This window comes from Ptychodera flava, chromosome 5 (genome assembly GCF_041260155.1).
Source record: "Ptychodera flava strain L36383 chromosome 5, AS_Pfla_20210202, whole genome shotgun sequence".
In the NCBI taxonomy this organism is placed as follows: Eukaryota; Metazoa; Hemichordata; class Enteropneusta; family Ptychoderidae; genus Ptychodera; species Ptychodera flava.
Window position 1 is genome coordinate 46920233 of NC_091932.1, and position 22974 is coordinate 46943206.

Sequence of the window (22974 nt, forward strand, 5' to 3'; positions counted from 1 at the left end):
AGGAATATTTTTACACCCTAGTACAGACTGTGTTGCTTAACTGGGCTGGAACAGCCATGCACCCTTGTGTAGCATCCCTGTATTGCTACAAGGCTGTGTGGGTTCCCCTGTGTAAATGCATCAAAAACAATGACAATCAGACACATTCATACGCATCAGATATCAGTCAACACTACTTTAATTTTATTGAACATCAAAATATAACACTTTATTCATGAAGTCAATCAATTCATACTACAATTGTCACCACACACCCCTGTCATCCACAATGTTAATTGGCCAGACCTGTCACTGAGCGTTTAGCAAGATACCAAGGCACTTTATCTGCTAAAAGTAAAATGAACCAGATTTTTGCCAAGTGTATACATGAAGAGAAGGAATTATGCAAGCAATGAAAACCATATGCCAGACAATCCATTGTATGTTTATACATTAGGGTAATAAATTTGTAAGAAAAACTAGAGAGGACCCAATGTAGTCCCAGCCATTTTTGTTCAATGCAAAATTGGTAAGGTTATGGGAAAACAAAATTGATTACAAGACATTGTGCTGTAAACCTTTTTCTTCCATCTGCTTTCCAACTAAATTATTCCTGGAATATCCCCTGACATGAAAGTTTCTCCCGACAATCACTTTCAGTATCCTGATGTGGGTGTGTTTGGGTCATGTGTAAACTTGGCAAACCACAAGTTTTGCTAAACACTCATGGCTGGCTGATTGATGATACTGGGGGATGAAAGTCACAGACCATCACTGTAAGGATCCTAAATAGGAAATGGCCCCTTTTGGAGAGACTTCTCTGTTAAAAAAAAGAGTACACAACTACTGCTCTCTTTATATCACTGGAAAGTGAATCTATTGTAGAACCAAAGTATATGCTTTTTGTTATTGTTTACATAAGAGTCATGTGTATAGGAAATTTAAATATCCTTTTAAAAATCATTTTTCCTCATTTCTGTGACAACATATTTGGCAGCATAAATAGCTCTTCTGGCATTCTTGAAAAATGTGTGTCAGATTTTCACAATCTTTCATTTTAAAGATAAAGCCAGTTCATACCTTCACAAAAGATTGAAGGCCTGCACCAGAAATCTGACAGAGTTTTCAAGCATCATAATATCTTTCAATGACAATTTTAACACAGGAAGTTGGGAACTGACTTTTGAAAGGATTTTTAAACTATCTGTCACATGACTCTTTAGTAAACAGTGACAATGAAACAAGCCAAGCTCGGTTAACAAATATTGGACCTTTCAAACAGTATATACTTTACAGGGAACCCTAGAACTAAGTCTTCTTCAGAGAATTTTGAATTTGAACAGGGCTAATTTGAACAGGGCTATTTACTGTCAAGCATCTTTACAGGATGCCCAGTGCTTGTACACATTTGTAAACATTCAACGCAAAATACAACAATGAAATAGAGAACTGACTTTCTGTATCTTAACTTTTTAAATGTTCTACACTTGTTACGAAAAATTGCTGATACATGCTGCAGACTTTGGATGGAACTACCATCTTTTAACATAAAAAACACCATGTTAGTTAAATGATTGACAAATATCTAAAATGCTAAAAATATTCTTATTCAAGCATGCATGAGAAATAAGTGCTTATGAAAAAACAACAATATGGCTAAATGTCCTCGCTATCCACATTTGATGAATTTCTGATTAATATGTACCAGTAGCTCTAAACAGAAGTTTGACAATGGTTAACTTTAACAGGCAGTAACTTAACACCTTCACAGAAATGAATATACCAGAATTATTAGATTGGTAAAACAGACTGAAGGGAGATGGTCCTCATGTATTATGCCATCATCTGCCTTGATTCATACATGTATTATGACACTTCATATAGAGCCAGCCATCAACAATTGCAACTCTTGAACTTAATTACCTGTATTGCATGTAAAACTCATTATCACTGATGATTTATGTAAATAACTAACTAGTAATACAACACAACAAATAATGATACTTATCATAAGATCCTATATAGCTAACCTCAAACACAATGTGCTCACATAATTTGTAAATCATTCTCGATTTAAGTGTGCTGAGTGTGTCAAGTTTGATATCAACTTTATTGTGTTTTTTCCATATTTTACATAGTGGATACCACTGCACAAATCAGCAGGACAAACATACCATGATTAGTTTTTAATTTGACCAGTCCACTGATGCAATAACCAAATTATAATTAAAGTTATGATTAATAAATTGGACATTTTTCCACATGAAATGCCAGTGTTCTTATCTGCTTCAGTATCTATCCTGCATCAATTCACACTGAAAGAGAACATCTTGTTAACATTTGCATTGTTACCAAGCATTTGCATGTATGTTCTACCTGCTAATAAAAAATGAATAATCAACAGTCACCTTTCCTGTACAATACAGTATCTTAATCCTCTTTCTTCCACGGGTCATTGACAATCAATGTCATGCAATTCCACTCCTGAGAAAGAGGACTAGTTTTGTGTACAGATGATAAATGCTTATCATGAGGGCGAGTTGAGCTCTTGTGAGGCAACAATATTTAAGTATACAATAATCACAAATAACCTATTAAAGATCTATTAAATAAAATATTATCAAAAAGTCATTGTTGATGACACAGTCCCCACTTGTTAATTGGTTGAGACGTGCCTGAGTTACGGCTAGGACATGAAAATATTGTAACAAAATGGCCGCAATGTGGCAATATTGGATCATATTGTGGAACACATGGACGTGCATATGTATGACATAGGTCAATGTCCTTATACCAACTTTGAATAAAATGGGTTGAAACATGTATGAGTTATGGCTCTGTACATGAAAAAATTGTAATAAATGGCCGCATGGCGGCCATATCGGATTTTACCACAAAACAAATCGACGTGCATATGTATGACACATGAAGTAATCCTTGTACCAGGTTTGAATGAAATCGCTCCAGGCATCTCTGAGATATCTGCATGAACGGACGGACGGACGGACGGACATGACCAAACCTTTAAGTCCCCCCGGACGGTGTCCATGGGGACTAAAAAAGAGTGACTGTCTTCTATGCTACTGTAAAATAAAAGTTTTACACCACCTTCTCAACTACACAGTTAACTGCTTTAGAACTGTTCAGGCTTTGTGAAAATTCACTTTAAAATACGACAATGGACAGGAATTTTCACACAACATTATGACATTTCCAGGTTTGTTTCCAACATACACAACCACAAAAGAAACAAAAAGTTGCCATAAATGGCTTGCTTTGATTTCGCCCAGGGCATATGGAATCAAACTGCTGCTGCAGTACATCTTAGATTAGTTAGAAAACATTCTAAATTCTGGCAGCCCAGAAGGTACTTTGCATTAATCACAGAGGAATGGTTTGAGGAGACCGGACGGTGTTGAAGACTAACATACTGTAATCTGGTATATTTTTCAGATTTTCTTAGTATTTTTTGTAATCCCTAAGAAACCAATGGTTCCATAAAGCAAACATTCTACCTAAGGAAGTATGACTAGCATAGCCCCTTTCAAGTCGCTTTGTATGTCAATACCTTCCAAACCCAGTGCCCTGGCATGATACTGTAGTGTCAAAACATCTCTTGAATTCTGAATACGTAGAGTGACTAACTGGCAGAATTACTTCTTCCGTGCAGACACCAGGATCAGGCAACTTATGGTGGTCAACTGACTGAACCTGATAAATATCTTCCATGGAACACTCCTATATCCAGTTAAAAACTGTAACACATCCAAGATGCTAGGTTCCGGTTCCACCATCTGGTTAAAATGAAAATGAAATTACAATTATTTTTTATTGTATCGATGCAGAAACATTTGAATGACAAGCAGCCATTGACATTTCTTCATGACACCTGTCTGCACCTAGCTGACAACTGTTGCTAACCATCCAAGATGTTATTATGTATTTGCATATCTTTGAGCAAGTACCGGTATGAATGATATCAAAAGTCCTCTCTTCAATGTTATTTTCAATAGAAGCTTATTAGATGTTTGAAAAACTTAAGATGAATCTTTGAGTTGACTTTGAAAAGACGAAAAAATTAATTAAAGGGATCCTGAGACTTGGGACACGCCCACCTGCTACTTATACTCACTGTACCAGTTACACTACAGCATGAGGCATATTAGATTGTGTCAGAAAATAATTCAGTATGCACTGTGTATGACACATAATGTAGGTCTAAGACTGAACCATATTACACAGTGTTTCATCTAGGATACCACACCAGGGTGGGGGGGATTGGTCCCTTCCACTGGAATTTTCGAGGGGATTTCAAAATTTTAGGGAACTTAACTTGTAACTTGTAAGGGTTTATTTGCACCGAAAAATAAGTTTGTCTGTTCACTGAATTCAAAAACAGGACCCATTGTGTGGGCCATTGACACCACAGTTTGCTTGTGACTTTCATTGCATGCCGTCTGCACTGAACACGTTTCTGTGACAATAAAGTCCGATTGTTCGTGTCGATTTTGCTATTAGAATTATTTTCAGAGTGTTATGGACATCCATACAATGCATAAAAACTTCAGTTTGTCTCCTTTTCTCAATCGTACAGAGATAATGTGATTGTGACACAGAAACCGTATCGGGCTAGGGCAATGAACTTTGTGAACGTACACGTAACTCTCAACTGGCAGGCTTTCATATGCAAAATCAGCGTACGGAAAATTTACGCGTGGTATATTGTTTCAACAGCATTTTCATGAAGCAGATCAAAAGCCTAGATGAAACATGATTACATGGTGATCGAAAATCGGCAATTTTATTGATGACAATTGTGTTGGATTGACTGCGTATATTATTTCAGCACCCTGTCTTCTTGAACCGTACAATCGAAAATCGGCAGTTTACTGATGCCTGGCTTGAACTTTGAAGCAACTAGATATCCTCGATATACCGAATGTAATCTTCAGAAAAGTCTGTACAAATAAAAAACGCATATGAAGGAGATATGTCAAAGTAACTTACCTATAGTATCATTGGGATCGGTATGCGGTTTGTAATGCCGTTTGCGATTGCAGGCAATATATCCATGGTTTGACGTCATTTCTCCTGACGGCGAGACCTATTGTACGTTGAATATGTCGTCAAGTATACTCGTTCAATTTGCTACCATTTTATCAATGTTTGGATACCTTTTTTGGCGAAATTTCATCCAAAGTTTAGCAAAGAAACATGACAGAGTAACCCTGAAGCTAATTCAATACGTGTAGATTAACGGTCGATGTGTCTTGCCGCTAACACTTTGACCTGCGTGACCTGGGTCATTTAGCGAATCTGACCAATCGCGGACAACTTTTCACATGATAAATGACGTCATCATGCGTGATGCAGCTAACCAACAACAACATGCAACGTACACGTTTTTCTCAAGGGTCTATGATTTGATGTTCGGACCTGTGGGAGTAGCAAAAGTAGCGGTGCTCGGACCTACAAATATCAAAGGTAAAAGGGAGCACAGCTTAACATCTACAAATATCAAAGGTAAAACGGAGCACAGCTTAACATCGAATGAACAATGATTCTGAGGAAGACACGTTGATAATTATAAGGCAACTTCTCATTGATGCACAGGGCTGTCCCGGCGTTTTTATATGTGTGCATACATATGCCCATAGGATTACGCTGATAGACTACATGTACCGGTACACATACACACGCGTACTCGATCAATTTTCTGAGCCGAGATCGCAAAACGGACGCACGCAAATTTTAATTAGAAAATGGACTGAACTCATTAAATACCTGACCGTCCTTATAACTTCACTCTACGAGAAACGAAAACTCAACTACGGTGGTGCCTATATATACCTTGACTGGCTCATGTTTTGCTGCCAGTGAGCTGTTTCGAGCTGTGACAATTGTAGTGTCAACAAAGTTTTACTTCGAACGATTTTGAGCTGCATAACGGCTGTTGACCGATCGGCCAAGAGCTGCACAAGTATGCATTTCGTCTTCCAGAGACACTCGAATCTGCAGCAGACAAATGACAGCTCCAAATGCTCTCTGCAGATCTGCATTAAAGCTGGTTTGAGCTGTCACAGCTCTGAAACCAATCTGCTGCAGCTAAATGAAGATCTGCACGTTTCCTACGGGAAGTCAAATGGTATTCCGATAACGCGAATTCAATAATCTTCTTCTTAAACGTGAGAATCCATACATCCTGGACCATGCCCAGACCTCGTCCGGTCAAATCATGCTGCCAAGCATGATATCCTAACATCCTGGACCATGCCCAGACCTCGTCCGGTCAAATCATGCTGCCAAGCATGATATCCTAACATCCTGGACCATGCCCAGACCTCGTCCGGTCAAATCATGCTGCCAAGCATGATATCCTAACATCCTGGACCATGCCCAGACCTCGTCCGGTCAAATCATGCTGCCAAGCATGATATCCTAACATCCTGGACCATGCCCAGACCTCGTCCGGTCAAATCATGCTGCCAAGCATGATATCCTAACATCCTGGACCATGCCCAGACCTCGTCCGGTCAAATCATGCTGCCAAGCATGATATCCTAACATCCTGGACCATGCCAGAGACCTCGTCGGTCAAATCATGCTGCCAAGCATGATATCCAATACATCTATAACTTCATAGATAATCAAATGCTGAACGTAGTGGGTAGACTTGCCACTACTTGAGATCGTTGTTATTATAGCTGCTGGTAACTGCAACCACACCAATACCACTAAGTATGTGCTTCCAGCAGTGTGCACAACTTATCATATGGTCTCTCCAAAATATTACATCTAGTCTTTACCAATACACGTCGCACCACACCTTTCTGGTCAGGCATAACTTTGACGATTACACCCAAAGGCCATGCATTTCTGGAGGTGCTCTCATCCTTTACCAATACGACATCTCCATCTCGTAAGTTTTTCTTGACTTTCAACCATTTCTGCCTTTCTTGCAGGGAAGGTAAGTATTCCTTTGTCCATCTTTTCCAAAACAAATCTGACAGATACTGCACTTGCTTCCATCTTTGTGCAGCATACAAGTCACTCTTCTCCGTCACGCCAGGAGGCATTGTTGCTCCCTTCATAGTAAGCAACATGTTGGGTGTCAATGCTTCCAAGTCTCTAGCGTCGTCCGACAATACTGTAATCGGGCGGCTATTAATGGTGTGCTCCACTTCACACAGGAAAGTATGAAGACTATCATCTGTAAGTTGTTGTTGCCCAACAATGACATTCAGCAACTGTCTGATGGTGCGAATTTGCCTTTCCCATACTCCACCAAAATGGGATCCATACGGCGGGTTAAACTTCCATTCTATACCTTCTCTCAACAGGTTTTCCTTGATCTTAGCCTGATTCCATTTCTCGAGCTCCTCCTTCAACACTCTATTCGCTCCAACAAAATTGGTACCATTGTCGGATCTTATTGACTTCACTGGTCCCCTCCTAGATATGAATCTTCTCAATGCATTGATGAAAGAATCCGTACTAAGAGATTCTGCCACCTCTATGTGAACAGCGCGTATGGCTAAACAAGTAAATATCACACCATATCGCTTTACTGTACTTCTCCTTATCTTCACCTCAATTGGCCCAAAGTAATCTATGCCAACATTGGTAAATGGTGGTTCATTTGACTGCAAACGATCAGCTGGCAAGTCTGCCATCTTCTGCTCACAAAGTCTGGCTCGCTGACGTCTACAAGTTACACATTTACTGACTATACTTCTAGCTGCAGAGTTTGCGCCAGGGATCCAATACCTCTCGCGTAACTTTGATAGGATGTAGGCTCGCCCAAAGTGTTGCCCTCGTTCATGTATTTCACGCAACAGCAGCTCTGCAACATGTGAACGCTTTGGTAATATCACAGGGTGCTTTGCTTCTTCTGCTACCATGGACAAACTCAGACGTCCTCCTACACGCAGCAAACCATCTGCTCCGATGACAGGATCCAGTCTGTAGATGTTACTATTTCTTCGTGACTTCTTGTCTGTATAGCGATCCGCTGACAAACTCTCAATATCTTTGGGAAACGCTTTCTCTTGTACAAACTTGATGATCGCAGTTTCTGCTGCTTTCATGTCTTCCACTGTAATTTCATGTGGTCCATCCACACTACAACTTTTGTTCTTGGCACGTCTCAACAACGTATCACCAACTTTACGTATCCAAGCCACTGCTTTCTTCAATTTATACCAACTTGAGTAATAGTGTATCAGTTTTTGCACCGTTTCCTCTGCATTAACGGATGTTGTACTAACCGTCACTTTGCCAGATGTCTGTCTTTCTTCTGAAACGACGGGCACCGTTCCAAAAACAACGGGCACAGTTTCTTCTTCTGACCTAACGGATACTCTATGCACTAGTGCTGATTTCTTCACCTCTGCATCTTCTGGATCTAGCTGTGTACTGTAGCTATCACTTGGCCATTTGTCTTGTGTCTTCAACAAGAAATCAGGACCACCCCTCCATCTTTCATTCTTCAGAAAAACATCTATTTTCTGACCTCTAGAGCACTCATCTGCTGGGTTTTCACTGGTATTAAGGTAGTGCCAGTTCGCTGGATTGGATCCTCCTCGAATCACCGCTATTCTGTTCGCAACAAAGGTATGAAATCTCGTGGTATCGTTGTTTATGTATCGCAACACGGTTCTGCTATCGGTCCAAAACACAGATTCGTCGATTGGCAAATCCATCTCCTTTCTGAGAAGTTTGTCGAGCCTTACTGCTACGGTAGCTGCAGTTAATTCCAATCGTGGAATCGATATTTGTTTCAATGGGGCCACTCTTGCTTTGGCCATCATCAATGTGCTATGAATGTTCCCACTTTTGTCGATCAACCTGAGATACGACACAGCACCATAACCATTTTCACTAGCATCCGCAAAGTGATGTAGCTGAGCCACGTCCACATCACCAAAGTACTCAGGCTTTATACATCTAGGTACTGTGAAACTCTCTTCTAATTTTGGTAGGTCACTTAACCACTTCTCCCAAACTTTGCATTGTTTCCCTGGAATATCATCATCCCAACCTAGTTTTGCTTTACACAGCTGCTGCAAAAGCATCTTGGGTGGCAGTAGTGCTGGTGCTGCCATGCCCAGTGGGTCATATAATGAACTAACCACTCCCAGAATTCCTCGTCTGGTCGCTGGTTTCTCTTTAGTACGATTTCTGAATTCAAATACGTCAGATTCCACATTCCATTGCATACCGAGTGCATGCTCCGTGGGCAAGTCATCTTGTTCCAAGTCTAAGTTCTTCACCTCTGTCGCCCTTTGTTCTTCAGGTATTGCTTCCAAAACTGGACGCGTATTACTGATCCACTTCGTGAGCTTAAACCCTGATTTCTTACAGGTGTCAATCAGCCCTTCAGCCAAAGTCTTCCCTTCTGTCACAGTTGAGGCTGGCTTCAACATGTCATCAACATAGAAGTTTCTGGAAATGGTGTTCTTGACACTCAGATCAGAGGTATTGTCTGAGGATTTCTTCAACGCGAAATTGGCACAACTAGGTGACGATGTAGCCCCGAAGATGTGCACTGTCATTCGGTACTCGACAGGAGGTTCCTCTACACTACCATTTGGCCACCACAGAAAACGCTGGAAATCCCGGTTTTCTTGCGACACACCTACTTGAGAGAACATGGCCTCTATATCTGACATTAGTGCTATCTGCTCTTCACGGAAACGTATGAGCACTCCTACAAGTGAACTGGTCAGATCCGGTCCTTGCATCAACTCCCTGTTCAAAGAAGTTCCCTTGTATTCTGCGCCACAATCAAAGACTACCCGGATTTTCTGTTTTTGTGGATGGTACACTCCATGGTGGGGAAGATACCATTTCTTTCCAGGATTGCCTTCCAATTCTTCCTGTGGCACCCTTTCAGCATAGCCTTTGTCAATGATACCTTCCATGAAGGCAGTATATTCTTGACGATAGTCATCGTTGTTTCTAAATTTCTTCCTCAGCTGAGAAAGCCGATATTCAACTGCCACTTTGTTGTTTGGCATTGTAACACTGTCATCACGAAACGGTAATGGCACCTGATAATGTCCATTAACAAACTGTGTCTGTTCGTTCACGATCTTCATGAATTTTCGATCTTCAACAGAATCTTCGGGTTTGTCATCTATGATACGCTCGCTGAACTCATGATTGAAGAGGTTGATTAACTGCTGGTCAATCGAAGGTCCAACTTGTATTCTACAGACTGTTGCTGCAACTTCATTTGCTGACATGCCAGCCCCCATAAGGAAACCATTCACGACCCAGCCTAAACGGGTACGTATGGCAAATGGTCCATCTCCAATACTGTTTATCACTTCCCACGGCTCAAACGCTTCAGGAACGTTACCACCGATGAGTAGGCCAATATCCTCATCTATCTCAGGCAGATGTACCTTTCGCAAATACGGATACTTGTTGATTTCGTCTTGTGTAATGATGTTATCCTTTGAAGCAGGAATTTTTTATTGTGTATACATAGCTGGAAGTTTAATGGTGTAACGCTCATCAAGATCTGAAACTTCTAGACTTTTGACAATACGACTATCAACTGATTTACTTCCAGTAATGGTGTTCAGCGTAAGTTTTGTTTTCTTGCCACCAACGTTCAGTTGTCGACGGAGTGTTCAGTACAAAATACTGTGTCACTGCCGTTGTCAATAAAGGCATACGTTTGTACACTAATACCACTTGATCTGCATTTGACCTTGACAGGAATGATCACTGGTCTATATGCACGCTGTTTGTTTTCTGCAGTCTGATGTGAGGCATCAATCATCCCCACTGTTGTTACCACTTTGTTTTCAGACTGGTTTTTGGTGTTGTTGAAGTGCAATACGGTCGGATGTGTCTTGCCACATTTCCCACACGTCAGCTTGTTTGTACAGTCTTTCACCAGATGTTTTCCGTTTTTCAGGCAACCAAAACATAACCCTTTCATTTTGATAAGCTGTTTTTTGTCATCATAGGATTTGTCAGCAAACACTTGACAATCTTGAATTTCATGTGTACTGTCTGCACAGCACAAACACGGAGAAACAGTCTCTGTGCTGACTGCGTAGGTGTTGCGTTTTTGTGTACCACTAGTTGCTTTCTTAATACTCTTTGCTCCCTTGTCTTTGGATGGAATGGTAGCAAGATTACCAAACACCTCTTGGGACATGATTTTAGCTTCCCTGTTGACAAACTCCACCAGATCTTTAAACTGCACTGGCCGAACTTGTGTAATGCTGTATGTTTTACTGCGCCATCTGTCTCGTAACTTGAAAGGCAGTTTGTATACCAACATTTGTAAGTTTTGTAGTGGTGAGCTCTCTCAAATGTGATTCACCTTTCATCGCGTTTTCACACTTTGTCAGGAAGAGGGCAAAATCTTTCAAGGCAGTCTTATCCTCTGATTTCAATTCTGGCCAATCCTCTGCTTGCTTGGTGTAGGCTCTGGCCATCACATACGGATTACCAAACTCAGTTTCAAGCAATTTCCTGGCTCTATCATACCCTTCATTTGCTTCCATGTGAATGCAACTGCTCACTATTTCTCTCGGTTCACCACGTGTGTATTGCTCCAAGTAATACAAACGATCATCAGGATCTTCAGTGTTGGATTCAATGCCATGTCGAAAGGCGCGCATGAATGATTTGTACTGCAATGGGTCCCCTGCGAATACGGGTATTGCTTGTGGTGGTAAAGCAGCACGTTTGTTATGCTCAATCAACAATTTAGTAACTGCGGCTAGGTTATGATCACTACAGGAACTATGGCTACTATTGCTACCTGTATACGACCCAAGATCAGAACATTTTGTCTGCTTGTTTACCTCAGTTTTTTTGGGTTTTCTTTCTTCTGAACTGTGTACAATACTGCTAACAGGACTATAAGATTTACAAACATCTGGACTATCACATGTGTGAAAGCTGCCCAAGTTGCTAGCACTGGTACTTTTCTTCTTGATGTTGCTGTAAAATGTAGCGGGTGTTTTAAATAAATCTTGTAAGTTGTACTCATGTAAGCTACTTTCATCTTCACCATCCTCAAAACGACGGTACACTTCAATTTTTGCATTCTGTTCAGCAATTTCTGTTTTGATATCCAACAACTGCCTTTGTTTATTTATTTCCTTCTGTTGCAAATCCATTTCTGTTTGTAATTCGTCTAATTTATGGTTTTCCTCCAAACGGCTAACCGAGTCATCAATGCAGCTCTTTTGCAGCAGCTGCTACTATAGATGCCTTGCTGTTAACACTGCTACCACGTGAGGACACACGTGATGATACCCTGCTTGATTTTGTGATTTTAATCTCTGTTTTTACTACCAGCATGAGACATGCTATCTTCTGGCTTAATAGTGTCTGCCAGCATAGAATCATGCAGCTCATGGTGAAATAGCCAGTTATCGACCACATGTCGGAATTCATCAAACCCAGTCATACGTGGTAATGACCAACTGGTATACATTTCTTGTTTTTTCTCATCATCCAATGATTCATGGTATTTTGCATCTGCTTCCTTGAAATTTACAAAGGCAACTTCACAATCTTTCATTTTATTTTTCACCAAAATACCATTGACTTTATCTTTCATCAAAGTTTTTATCTGATTCATCAACGCTGTTACCCTACCATAGACATGTGACCTGGTGGATTTCAATCTTTCACTTTCAGCTTCAATGAGCTTGTCTGTTCTCATGGAGACACGCTTCGAATTTTCTGGATTACCAGGATGCGGGTTTTTATATTCTGTTTCCACCTTAACCCTTGTTTCATCATTGGCGGCCATTTTTGCTTCGAATACAGTGTAAAGTCACTGTGCTGAATAATACTAAAAATGCCCAGATCGACAGTACATGCGGTAAAGTGTTACACAATGGCCTTGTAAATTCGGACATGCGCAGTGGTGTTTATTGTCCACGTGCGTCAGTTCTCCACTGGGAAACCGCGACCATGCCGCGATTAAAAAAAAATATTGTCCTACCAGATTTCCTGGGCTGTTTCCTACCCGACTTGTGTTCAGGCTTCCACTGAACAGTTCCTACCCGATTGGATAGTCCTCCTCGAACTATATTCTCAGTTTTTCTACTATTATGACCCTCGATGTGCCTTCAAAATAGCGCCCTAAATTCACATCGAAGATCACAAGTTTCTTTGATTTACCATTTCCCAACTGGAGTCTAGGGGCTTCACCATACGTAGCGCGGACATGTGACATACACAGCACTGCCCATACAACTTCTGCTCCGACCAATATACCCGTAAACTGCGATAAAACTACTCACTTTATTCCGGAACAACTACTATGCAATGCTGGCACGGATGTAGCGTCACGATAGCAAAACTCCACAAAGTTCCGTAGAAAAACTGGTAAATTCTTCCAGGCGAAACTGCACTAGTCCTCCCACATGCGCCCTGTCTAGAACTCTCTCGATTCTTTAAAAGCAAACAAAATGCGCATGCGCCTATTTCTATCCTACATCTTTTACTTTCACAGTGCGAGGGCGCCAGACTACAAATCACTTTCAAAGCCAAGCCAAGCTAAGTACAGGAGAACTGGGCGTCTATACAACGTGTTGACTAACAGCAGTGTATCTGTATTAAAATCTGTATCTCGAGCATGCTGAAGCTTAACATATTTACGATGTGATTTAACTTTATAAGGGACAGTGGAAAGTATGGAGTCAATGTCAACCCCTACCCACGTACTACCCTAGTGTGGGGTATTTGGAAATAATCTTATGAAGTTTGATAAATGCCTCAACCCCGGGAAAGAAAACTTGGAAACATTCAGTCAATAAACATAGCTCTTTATCAAAAATCTGTACTTCCTTTGAATCATCCATAGTTCGGCGATCATCAATTTCGCTGGCTTGACCAGGCTAAACGAATACAATTTGGAAGGGTAACCGATTTTCAAAAATGTCCCCCAACGTCCCCCATCAACGTAGCTCAATGAAACTGCCATCCTTTGTTCATCTATATTTATCGATTGAATAACTGAAATGACATTGCTCACAAACTCATAAGTACGCAAAAAAGAGACTTTTTGAACTGCAGGTGCTTGACCTGTCACTGCCGATACTGAAAACATTGAGGTCACGATCGCACTACGTCAAACAGAAAGCTCGAAAAGTTGGCAAATTACGACTTATCATGCTCTCTTGCTGCCATGATGTTGTAGTGAGGTTAGTCACGAGGTTAACCACGACCGAATTTTTCCTAACTTGGCCTTGCATAGCGTTAAAACAAAGGCCGAAATTAGCCGATGTCAAAATCAAAACACGAAGACTTCGAAGTCAGTGACGTAATCGAGTTGAGATCTGGGCATGCGCAGTTCGTTCGAAAACGACCCTCCAAATTTAGAATGGTAACGAACTGTTGAGATGTGATGGGATCGGTTCTGTAATCATTAAATTGTGTGTTAACTACGAACCTTATTCAGTTTATGAGTTCAGTCAGATGTCTGAGATTTTCATAGAACATTATTGTGATTGTTCCACTGAACTTTTGTCTATGCGCGGAGTTTGAATTCAGAGGAAGACTAATTGAGTAAAAGTACGAGTGTTCCCGAAGAGCAGAGAACATTATAGGCTTGTTCAGCTTCCAAGGGTTTGTCCCCACCAGCAAAGTCATCAATATAGTTGGTGGCTCTGTAGCCTTGCCGTTCATAGATGTAGCGAATAGCGTTTGTGGTACGCTGACATGCCATGGCTGCAGACCTGAGACCGAATGGTAGTTTGGTGTCAAAGAACATGCAACCACGCCACTGCAATCCAAGCAAGTGATAGTCATGAGGGTCAACTGGAATCCATCTGTAACATCTCCGAATATCACACTTAAAAATATGGCAGCCTGGCCCATGAAGGTTTATAATATCTACTAAATTGTCAATCGATGGATATTTAAGCTTGTATGGAGTGCCCATAAATTCATCGGAAGGAATGCCATCATTGACAGATGTGCCCATTGGAAATGATAGGTCCATGACGGTGCGTCGTGAGGCAGTGTCTTTCTTTGGAACAGACGATAATGGTGAAAAGGCCATAGGCGTGGAAAAACAATCTTTCTGGACAGGGCCGGCTAGCGCACCCAACTTACATTCATTGAAAATGTACTTGTCCGTATGCTCAAAGAACTTGATGGCAGAATGGTGGTTGCGCATCCTTGTACTGGGTAGATGGGAGGCTGTGTAGTTGATAGGCCACCCAAACTCGAGGTAGTCCACAATTCTGTTGTCATGGTAGCCTTCGAGATCCTTTCGCCAAAGGGGAATGTCGAATGTAGAAGGGACTGCAATACGCTCTGCACAGTAATTAGGCTTGCCTGACATCACTATCTTATCGTGGATTTTTATCAAGTGTATGGTGTCAAGTGTACTTTCTGGTGGCCATGCAAAATGAGGCTGACATGGAATGGCCGAGTCCAAGGTCATATTAACATGACTGTGGGTATTCGCTGAGCAATTGCTGTACACGGGATATTCAAACGTGTGAGATGAGGGTTTTCGATTATCATTGGTATTGTGTTCGGATACAATTACTCCCAAGTCTCTGGCATCAGGTGGGTGTGCAATATAGGTGGCAATGGAAGATGCGCTGTCATTACAATGAAGAAAACCGCTTGATTCCATGTAGCTGCTGCATGATGAAGTTGAGAATTGGCTCTCAACCCTACCCTTACCAAAACTAAAGGTATAAATGAGTATATCATGTATACATCAAAGGGTGGCGATGTATCTATTCATCAAAAGATGCACAGATGATGTATACACTAAAGGTAAATCTTTTTTTCGGGAAGCTAAAAATATTTATCAACCACATGGCTTCTATATGAATGCACATATGATGTATACATCGACAGTGCATCACAGAACCATTATCCTGACTTTCAGTTTTCGTTAAAAGATGCACATATGATGTATTCGTCAAAGCACAGATTGACTCCTTTTCTTGCCAAAATGGTAAAGTTAAAAAGATTTTCAAACAATGCATGCATCAAAAGTACATCACAGGACCAATGCTGTCATACAGAGGTGCATAATATATGATGTAAATACATCAAAAGTGCATCACTTCACAAATGTTACAGTCAAAGGGATCACACATGGGCACACTTTTGAACCAAATGCATATAATCATAAAAACACAACAATGTATTTGATCTATTTACATGAAAGGAATGGTTTTATTCACACATCTATTCCATACATTCATTAGGTTTTTTATATAAGGTATTTCACCATTGGCATTGCACTAAATATAAATAACATTGCCCTTGCTGCTTCAGAATGGGCAGCTTCAATATCAGCTGTTGAATGGGATAGAACTCAGCAACATTGGTATGGATGCAGAGAGTGCATCTTGTGACAACACAACAGCAATTGCCTTCGATGATCTGGTTTCGTATAATCAAGGTAAATGGATCGACAGCTGAATTTTTAGGAAAACAAATTGTAAAAAGGATTTGTCTGTCTTTTGATTGCAAGTTTCTGCGAATGCCAAAGTGCATGCATTTTTAGACGCAATTAATGTACGTCTGCCGACCATGGAGGTATAGAGAAAGACGTCTGAATACCCATTAAAAACGAGCAACAAGAACAGGTCGCAGACATCTGTTACTGCGATCAATTCGTACCTTTAAAATGTCGACAGACGAGAACGTCTGATTGTAGAAACAGACAAGGTAAATGTTCATGCATTCAATGTTTGGCCTTGCTATTGCCTTCAAGCTGTAGGCGAACTTCCGCAAACATAATACATTCTGTGTCTCATCGATGTTGCTGACAAAATCTCGCCTTCTGATGACTTGGATTGAAGTGAAGGATTTTGTCCATGCTTCCAGTGGCAGAACTATATTGCCGACCGCTTATTTGAGGTTTGCGATTACTCCATTCTGAGCTGCCATACAAAATCCCGTACGTTACTTCGCCAACATTAAACACGTCTACAGCCCAGCTGTTAGCATACTGAGGTCACAGTGCATAAGTTCACTTCGCGCATTGATATTGATTCTTCGTGCTGAAAGAATTGTTATTCTGTTTTAAGTCTTTCTATGATAAAAATAACCATTTTCATAAAACTCATAAATTAAATGAAATATCTAGTATTAAATGTAGCGCGTAGGCGCAGATGTAGAGTCAATTTCAGCGTTTAAAAAATGGGACTACTTTATCAATCACGTAATGATTTATAGATTGCACTTCCATGAACGGTCATAAGGCTGGATTGGCGCGAAGTTATTTATCACTGCCTGCGTTACACATACCCTGGGATTTTTGGCAACAAACGTATATCAAATTTCACTCCAGCCATTGATCCTAATCGGGCTCTTTGCTCACTAACTGGATACAATCATGGCAGAGAATAATGGAACAGCGCCACCTACAGGCGATGAAGGTAAGCACACTGAAACTATTCAGACTTCTTTATTATCAGAGGTTCCAGAGATGGATTCTAAACTTGCAAAATTAGATACGGCAAGCGATCCTGGATTACGTAGATCAAAACGGGTGCCTATACTTTCAATGAAAGCAAAACAAGGTAAGTTGCTCGTCCTCACGAGAGGTTTCTGAAAATCACATGACCAATTGTTACCACATGTTACTCATCCAGAGCTATTAAATAAGAAGTCTGTGGAATCCCTAAATGCATTTTTGAAAGAAATTAAGGCAAGTCACACTAAAATGCTGGAAAAGTACGATCAGATCCGGGCTATATCACCAACACCAGCCGAAGGTATTTTGAAAGCTGTTGACCGCATGACTTCAAGTGTTGATAAAGTCATCTTTCATGCAAGACGTCTCCTTGAACGCGCATAAACTGAGAGTGTTTTCTCTATCGGCCAAATATTTTGTCACGGTACGGAGTCAAACATGTCTTCCCACTCAACGTCATCAAACCGATCGAGTACATTATCGATCCAAAAGGCAGCTGCCATCAGAGCAGCTGCTCTTGAAGCAGAACTGAGAGGGAGAGAAGAGGAAGCTGCCAGAGAAGAAGAGTTACAACAACTAGAGCTCAGAGAGAAGGCCCGTCAAGCTGAGATGAAACTGACAGAGAGAAGACATATCAGGCCGAAGAGGAAAGACGACAGGCCGAAGAGGAAAGATAACAGGCTGAAGCAGAAGCAGAAATAAAGCGCAAAACACGAGAATTAGAGTGACAGAGGATACCGAGAGAACTTCGTGTCGAGCAAGCCAAAGTAGCAGCCTGTGAGAGAGAAGAATTGCTTGATATCACCCCAGTGATTGAGACAGTCCCACCAATTTCATCGGTACCACCACCACCACAGCCAGCAGCTACAATTCCAACGTTCATTGTGAAAACTGAACCAATGAGCCCACCAGCAAAAACTTACACAGCACCTCCACCAGTTATAAAGACAGAACCTCCACCAGTTATAAAGACAGAACCAGCCAAACCAACATTTGCTGATTCAGACAAACGAAAGGATAATTTATTCCATCAAACAGGGAAACAACAACATACAACGCTAAACAAGGACAGCCTACAAGTATTGGCTGAGAATTTGGCTTCATCTGTATCATTGAGCCGACTGCCAACACCTGAACCACCAATATTCACAGGAGACCCGTTAGCCTATCCAGATTGGTTATCATCCTTTACCACCTTAGTTGAATTACGCGGCGTACCACCTCTTGAAAGAATCCACTACTTGAAAAAATATCTAGGAGGCCCAGCCAAAGAAGCCGTAGGAGGATGTTTTCTCCTAAGAAGTGAACAGGCATACGAAGAAGCTAAGGCTATTCTCAACGAAAGGTATGGAAACCCATTCACAGTAACAGAAGCTTTCAGAAACAAAATAGAAACCTGGCCAAGAATTTCAGGCAAGGACAGCATGGCATTGCGAAAATTTTCAGACTTTCTCAAGCAGTGTCAAGTAGCCATGAAAGATATACCAGACCTAGCAGTCTTGAATGATGTGAGAGAAAACAGAAAAATGCTCCAAAAGCTACCCGATTGGGTTGTTACTCGATGGAGTCGAGTGGTCGCAAGGGTAAAGAAACTTACAAATACGTACCCGCCATTTGAGAACTTTGTTGGGTTCATACAGGAAGAGGCAGATATTGCATGTGATCCATTAACATCACTCGGATCTCTGAGACCATCAACTGACAAGGATCAACAAGGAACTTCAAATGGCACGACCAGAAAGCGAAAACCAGGTGGACACACTTTATCCACTTCATCAAAGCCGACAACAGATACTGAATCATGTCAGTTCTGTAAGAAAGATGGACACCCCATCCAAGAATGTGAAGCATTCAAAGCAAAGCCAATGACAGAAAGGCAAGATTTTGTCAAGAAAGGCGGCTATTGTTTTGGTTGCTTGGGTAAAGGTCACATATCAAGAACTGCCCTGCTCGCTGCAAGTGTAAGAAATGCGGTAAGAAGCATCCAAACCAGCTTGCACAGTAATTAGGCTAATATGTCAAGAAATACTGCATCAAATTTGATGAAAACTTGGTACATGTTGATCTCATAGTGTTCTGTAAATACAATCAATGATACTTAGCAGTATCATTTAAATTAATTGCTAATTTGCGTTTGCTGGTACATGATGAACTTTTGTTTTCAGGGTGAATGTCCAGAAGCACTGCATCAAACTCTATAAAATATGGTACCGGCTATAATCTATCTGTGAGTGGGGTGCGGGATTGCTGGATAGCTGAATAGCCCCCTAAATAGCTAGGTAGCTAATAGCTACGTTAGCCATAAGAATAGCTTATATTTGCTGTTTGTGGCTATTTAAGCTATTATTAATTTCCACAGGGACACTTTTAGCAGCTAATAAACGTAGTAGGTAGTTATTCAGCTAAAAATAAATGATATTGTAGGGCTGCTTATAGAGCTTTTCAAGCTATTTAGCCGTTTTTTAGCCGCTAATAGCCACTCTGGCTGGCTACCAGCTACAAACTTCTGATGCAGAAATGGGCTGGCTATTGAGCTATTCAAGCTATTAGCGGTTTTTAGCTGCTATTAGTTTCTTTCTAGCAGACTGATACATTTGTATTAATTAGCGTAGTATAGTTGTTGATCAGAGAGTATTACAGTTACTTTAGATTAATTTTAAGTAATAAACCTGTCTTAACCATGTTTGGCGTCACAGTATGTAGTTAAAAATAAGTGTATGTGTAATTTTCTCTCCAGGCCCACCTTTTAATGTTCGGACGGAATCAATCAGAGAGTTCTTTGGTAAGTAATGCCATTAATGAAGATAATTCCTCAAATTTTTGGATGACTTGGGTGATCTTTCATATATTTCAGCAACTAATGGGCAAGAGGTTTTGACTTTGTGGGATATTGACTATTATATCATACCAGTATATTGATGGCGCAAATACAGCGATCTGATTAGTTGAGACGCGAAAAAGTATTGGACTAAAAATAATAATAATAATAATATAATAATATAGGGTTCTTATATAGCGCACATATCCACAAGTACATGTGCTCAAGGCGCTTTACAATTATTATTACCCCTGGTCACTGGACCCATATGATACCACTAATGACCTTTGGGTAACCTTGGTTGACCTTTGACCTCTTCCTTATAATCAGCAACTTCTACAGCTGTGGTATTTGGTGATAAGCCACTTAATGGAAACATTCACCTACACACAATTTGGACCCAATTCTTTACAGGCATATGTACATGTAATTCTAAACTAACAAACGGGGCTTGAGATTTAGTTCTTGTTGGATATTCACCAGTATTAACTTAAAATTTTTCCCAAAGATTTACATGACTTTGTATAACCTTTGATCTACTTTCAAGCATCTGCTATAGCTCTATTGTTTCTCAGAATGAAGATGGAATGATTATACTCATTTCTTAAGCATGCACTTCCCCTATAAAAGCTGGATTATCGTAAATCCATGCAAATGTAAAAAAGCGACACTACTGATCGGACGTGCCGTCTTTGGTCCCAGAATCCCATAATTTTGCCGTGTTTTAGGTGTTCATTGCCATCGAATCTTGCATATGATGTTCTGTGAATACATAGCGACTACATTTGAGTCAGAAACAAACTGAAAAAAGTTCCATTTTTTGTCGTAGAACGCATGTTTCAGAATGTGTTCCCTGTACGACCATTTGACCCCTATTTTGCATATGTTACCAAGTGCCCATCATGATTATCATATTCATCATATGGTCAAAGCGATGCTATGAGAATTTAAAAACTTCTGCCAAGTGTATGCAAATCGCTGCGTCATCAGTAATCCCCCTATTGTGCACCCACGGTCCTGTAATTTCCCGTTTAATGGTCCTGTGAAAAGAAGGGTTATAGGCAATTATAAGGCAGACAAATTGCTAAATTGAACCAAGTCATCACTGCTCTGCCAGCTGTATTTTAAATTTTGTGACTGTTTTTGCAACTTTTTTTGTATATTTTAACTTTTTAGTCTGTGATTCAGTCATTTCCAACTCCCTGTGTGTTATACTTGTTTCATTTTTTAGTTCCAGAGACCAGCTCGGGAACTGTTAATTTTTGCTCACTTCCTTCTTTCTTTCTTTCTTTCTTTTTCTTTCTTTCTCTATTTCCAGTATACTATCATAGAACATGCTATGCACAAATTTACTTTCATTACCCAGAATGCATTGCGACACGCTTATGCCGTCATCGCTCAGCTCGGACGGGTTTTACGGGTATTTCTTGTTTGTTTATTTATTTATTTTTATTTTGCATTGCTCAACTATCATATTGCGTTCAGCTATTAATAATTCTAGCTTTCTTACGCTTTGTTTTTTGTTGCTTTTGATTTCATTTTTCTCTAAATACTCGCCGTACGTGGTGCTTACTGTTTCGCCCGAATGCTAATGAGATAACAATGGCGGCTGTACAATCGCTTCGCTCGCATAGAGAGAGAAAAGTAGGCTTTCCGTAAGTTTACAAGCGCGGCTGGGCACATCGTGTACCTAGGCGAGGTGGGTGTGCTCGAAAACGAAGATCAATGCAAAATTTGGATTCAAAATCGGCTGTTTTGGCGGAGAAACTGCCCGCCGTATTTCTGAGGAGCCACCAGCGGTTTTTCCTATATCAGTCTGCGAGGCCGTTTAACGCCAGTAACACAGCCCTGCCATGCAGAGCTAGGCATTCATAGTCAACTGTCTGTCACCGCACCGGCATGCGTTGGCTGCACGTAAAAGCAACTCAACTTTCCAAGATCAAACGGTCAGTATCTTGTGAAAACAGCGACATAGCAATGGAAATTGTTTTAGTCTGTGCTTTTAATCAAATGAAAATGCATGTGGCCTCGGTTTTCAATTTCAACGGCCTAGGTCCGATGTTTCCTCTCGTCTGATCATCGTTGTAAACCACGCGCCTCTTTACGGCAACAACTCAGCGCTACCCGTCAAGCGATTGATTTTTGCGTAGGTCAGCGGAGCAAAAATTATTGCTCTGGCTCGCGAGAATGTTGTCTGATATACATTTCCGTGCCGTCGCCCCCGTATGTATCTGTTGCGTTTTTACCGTACATGTAGGCATTTGTAATCTGTGTACTGTAATTCCCCGGACTGCCTTGCTTTTAGTTGTATTATGGTGTTTACTGCTATCAGCCCTTAATATAGGTACGTGCTTGAATATTAAAATCCAAACACTCTTTCATTCTGCACCTATCTTTGTCACACATTCTCTTGTTTCTTCCGCTGCTCTGGTCTCTGGAACTTCGCTTTTGCTTGCAAATGCTTTCTAGTTTTGCTTTGATATTGATGTTCCTGAAAACCACTGTACTGATGATGACACTTGAAATTTGCCATTAGATCTCAAAAGACACTGCTCATCATATTGTTTTGCTGTTTATTTATTATTGATCCATTGATTGATCTATTGATTGAATGAAAGATTGGTTTCTCAATTTATTTGATAAACCAATATATTAATTTATTATGTTTAATGTTCAATATATTAATCTGGTTGTTTGTTTATTTGTTGTTAGTCCCCACGGACACCATCCGGGGGACTTA

At 40.6% G+C, this 22974-nt stretch overlaps 2 protein-coding genes across 2 annotated transcripts; one reads left to right on the forward strand and one right to left on the reverse strand.

Moving 5' to 3' along the window:
* Nucleotides 1–6713: 6713 nt before the first annotated feature.
* LOC139133778 (uncharacterized) lies at nucleotides 6714–10238 on the reverse strand. The gene has a single exon (XM_070700544.1). It carries the CDS (start codon nucleotides 10236–10238, stop codon nucleotides 6714–6716), a length of 3525 nt encoding a protein of 1174 aa, XP_070556645.1.
* Nucleotides 10239–18315: 8077 nt separating this feature from the next.
* On the forward strand, nucleotides 18316–19425 carry LOC139133779 (uncharacterized). The gene has a single exon (XM_070700545.1). The coding sequence runs from the start codon at nucleotides 18316–18318 to the stop codon at nucleotides 19423–19425; it is 1110 nt and encodes a 369-aa protein (XP_070556646.1).
* Nucleotides 19426–22974: the final 3549 nt, after the last annotated feature.

What these genes read in the sequence shown, in the direction of transcription:
- LOC139133778 (XM_070700544.1), bottom strand. Translation starts at nt 10,238, where the DNA reads ATGGGGGCTGGCATGTCAGCAAATGAAGTTGCAGCAACAGTCTGTAGA.
- LOC139133779 (XM_070700545.1), top strand. Translation starts at nt 18,316, where the DNA reads ATGAGCCCACCAGCAAAAACTTACACAGCACCTCCACCAGTTATAAAG.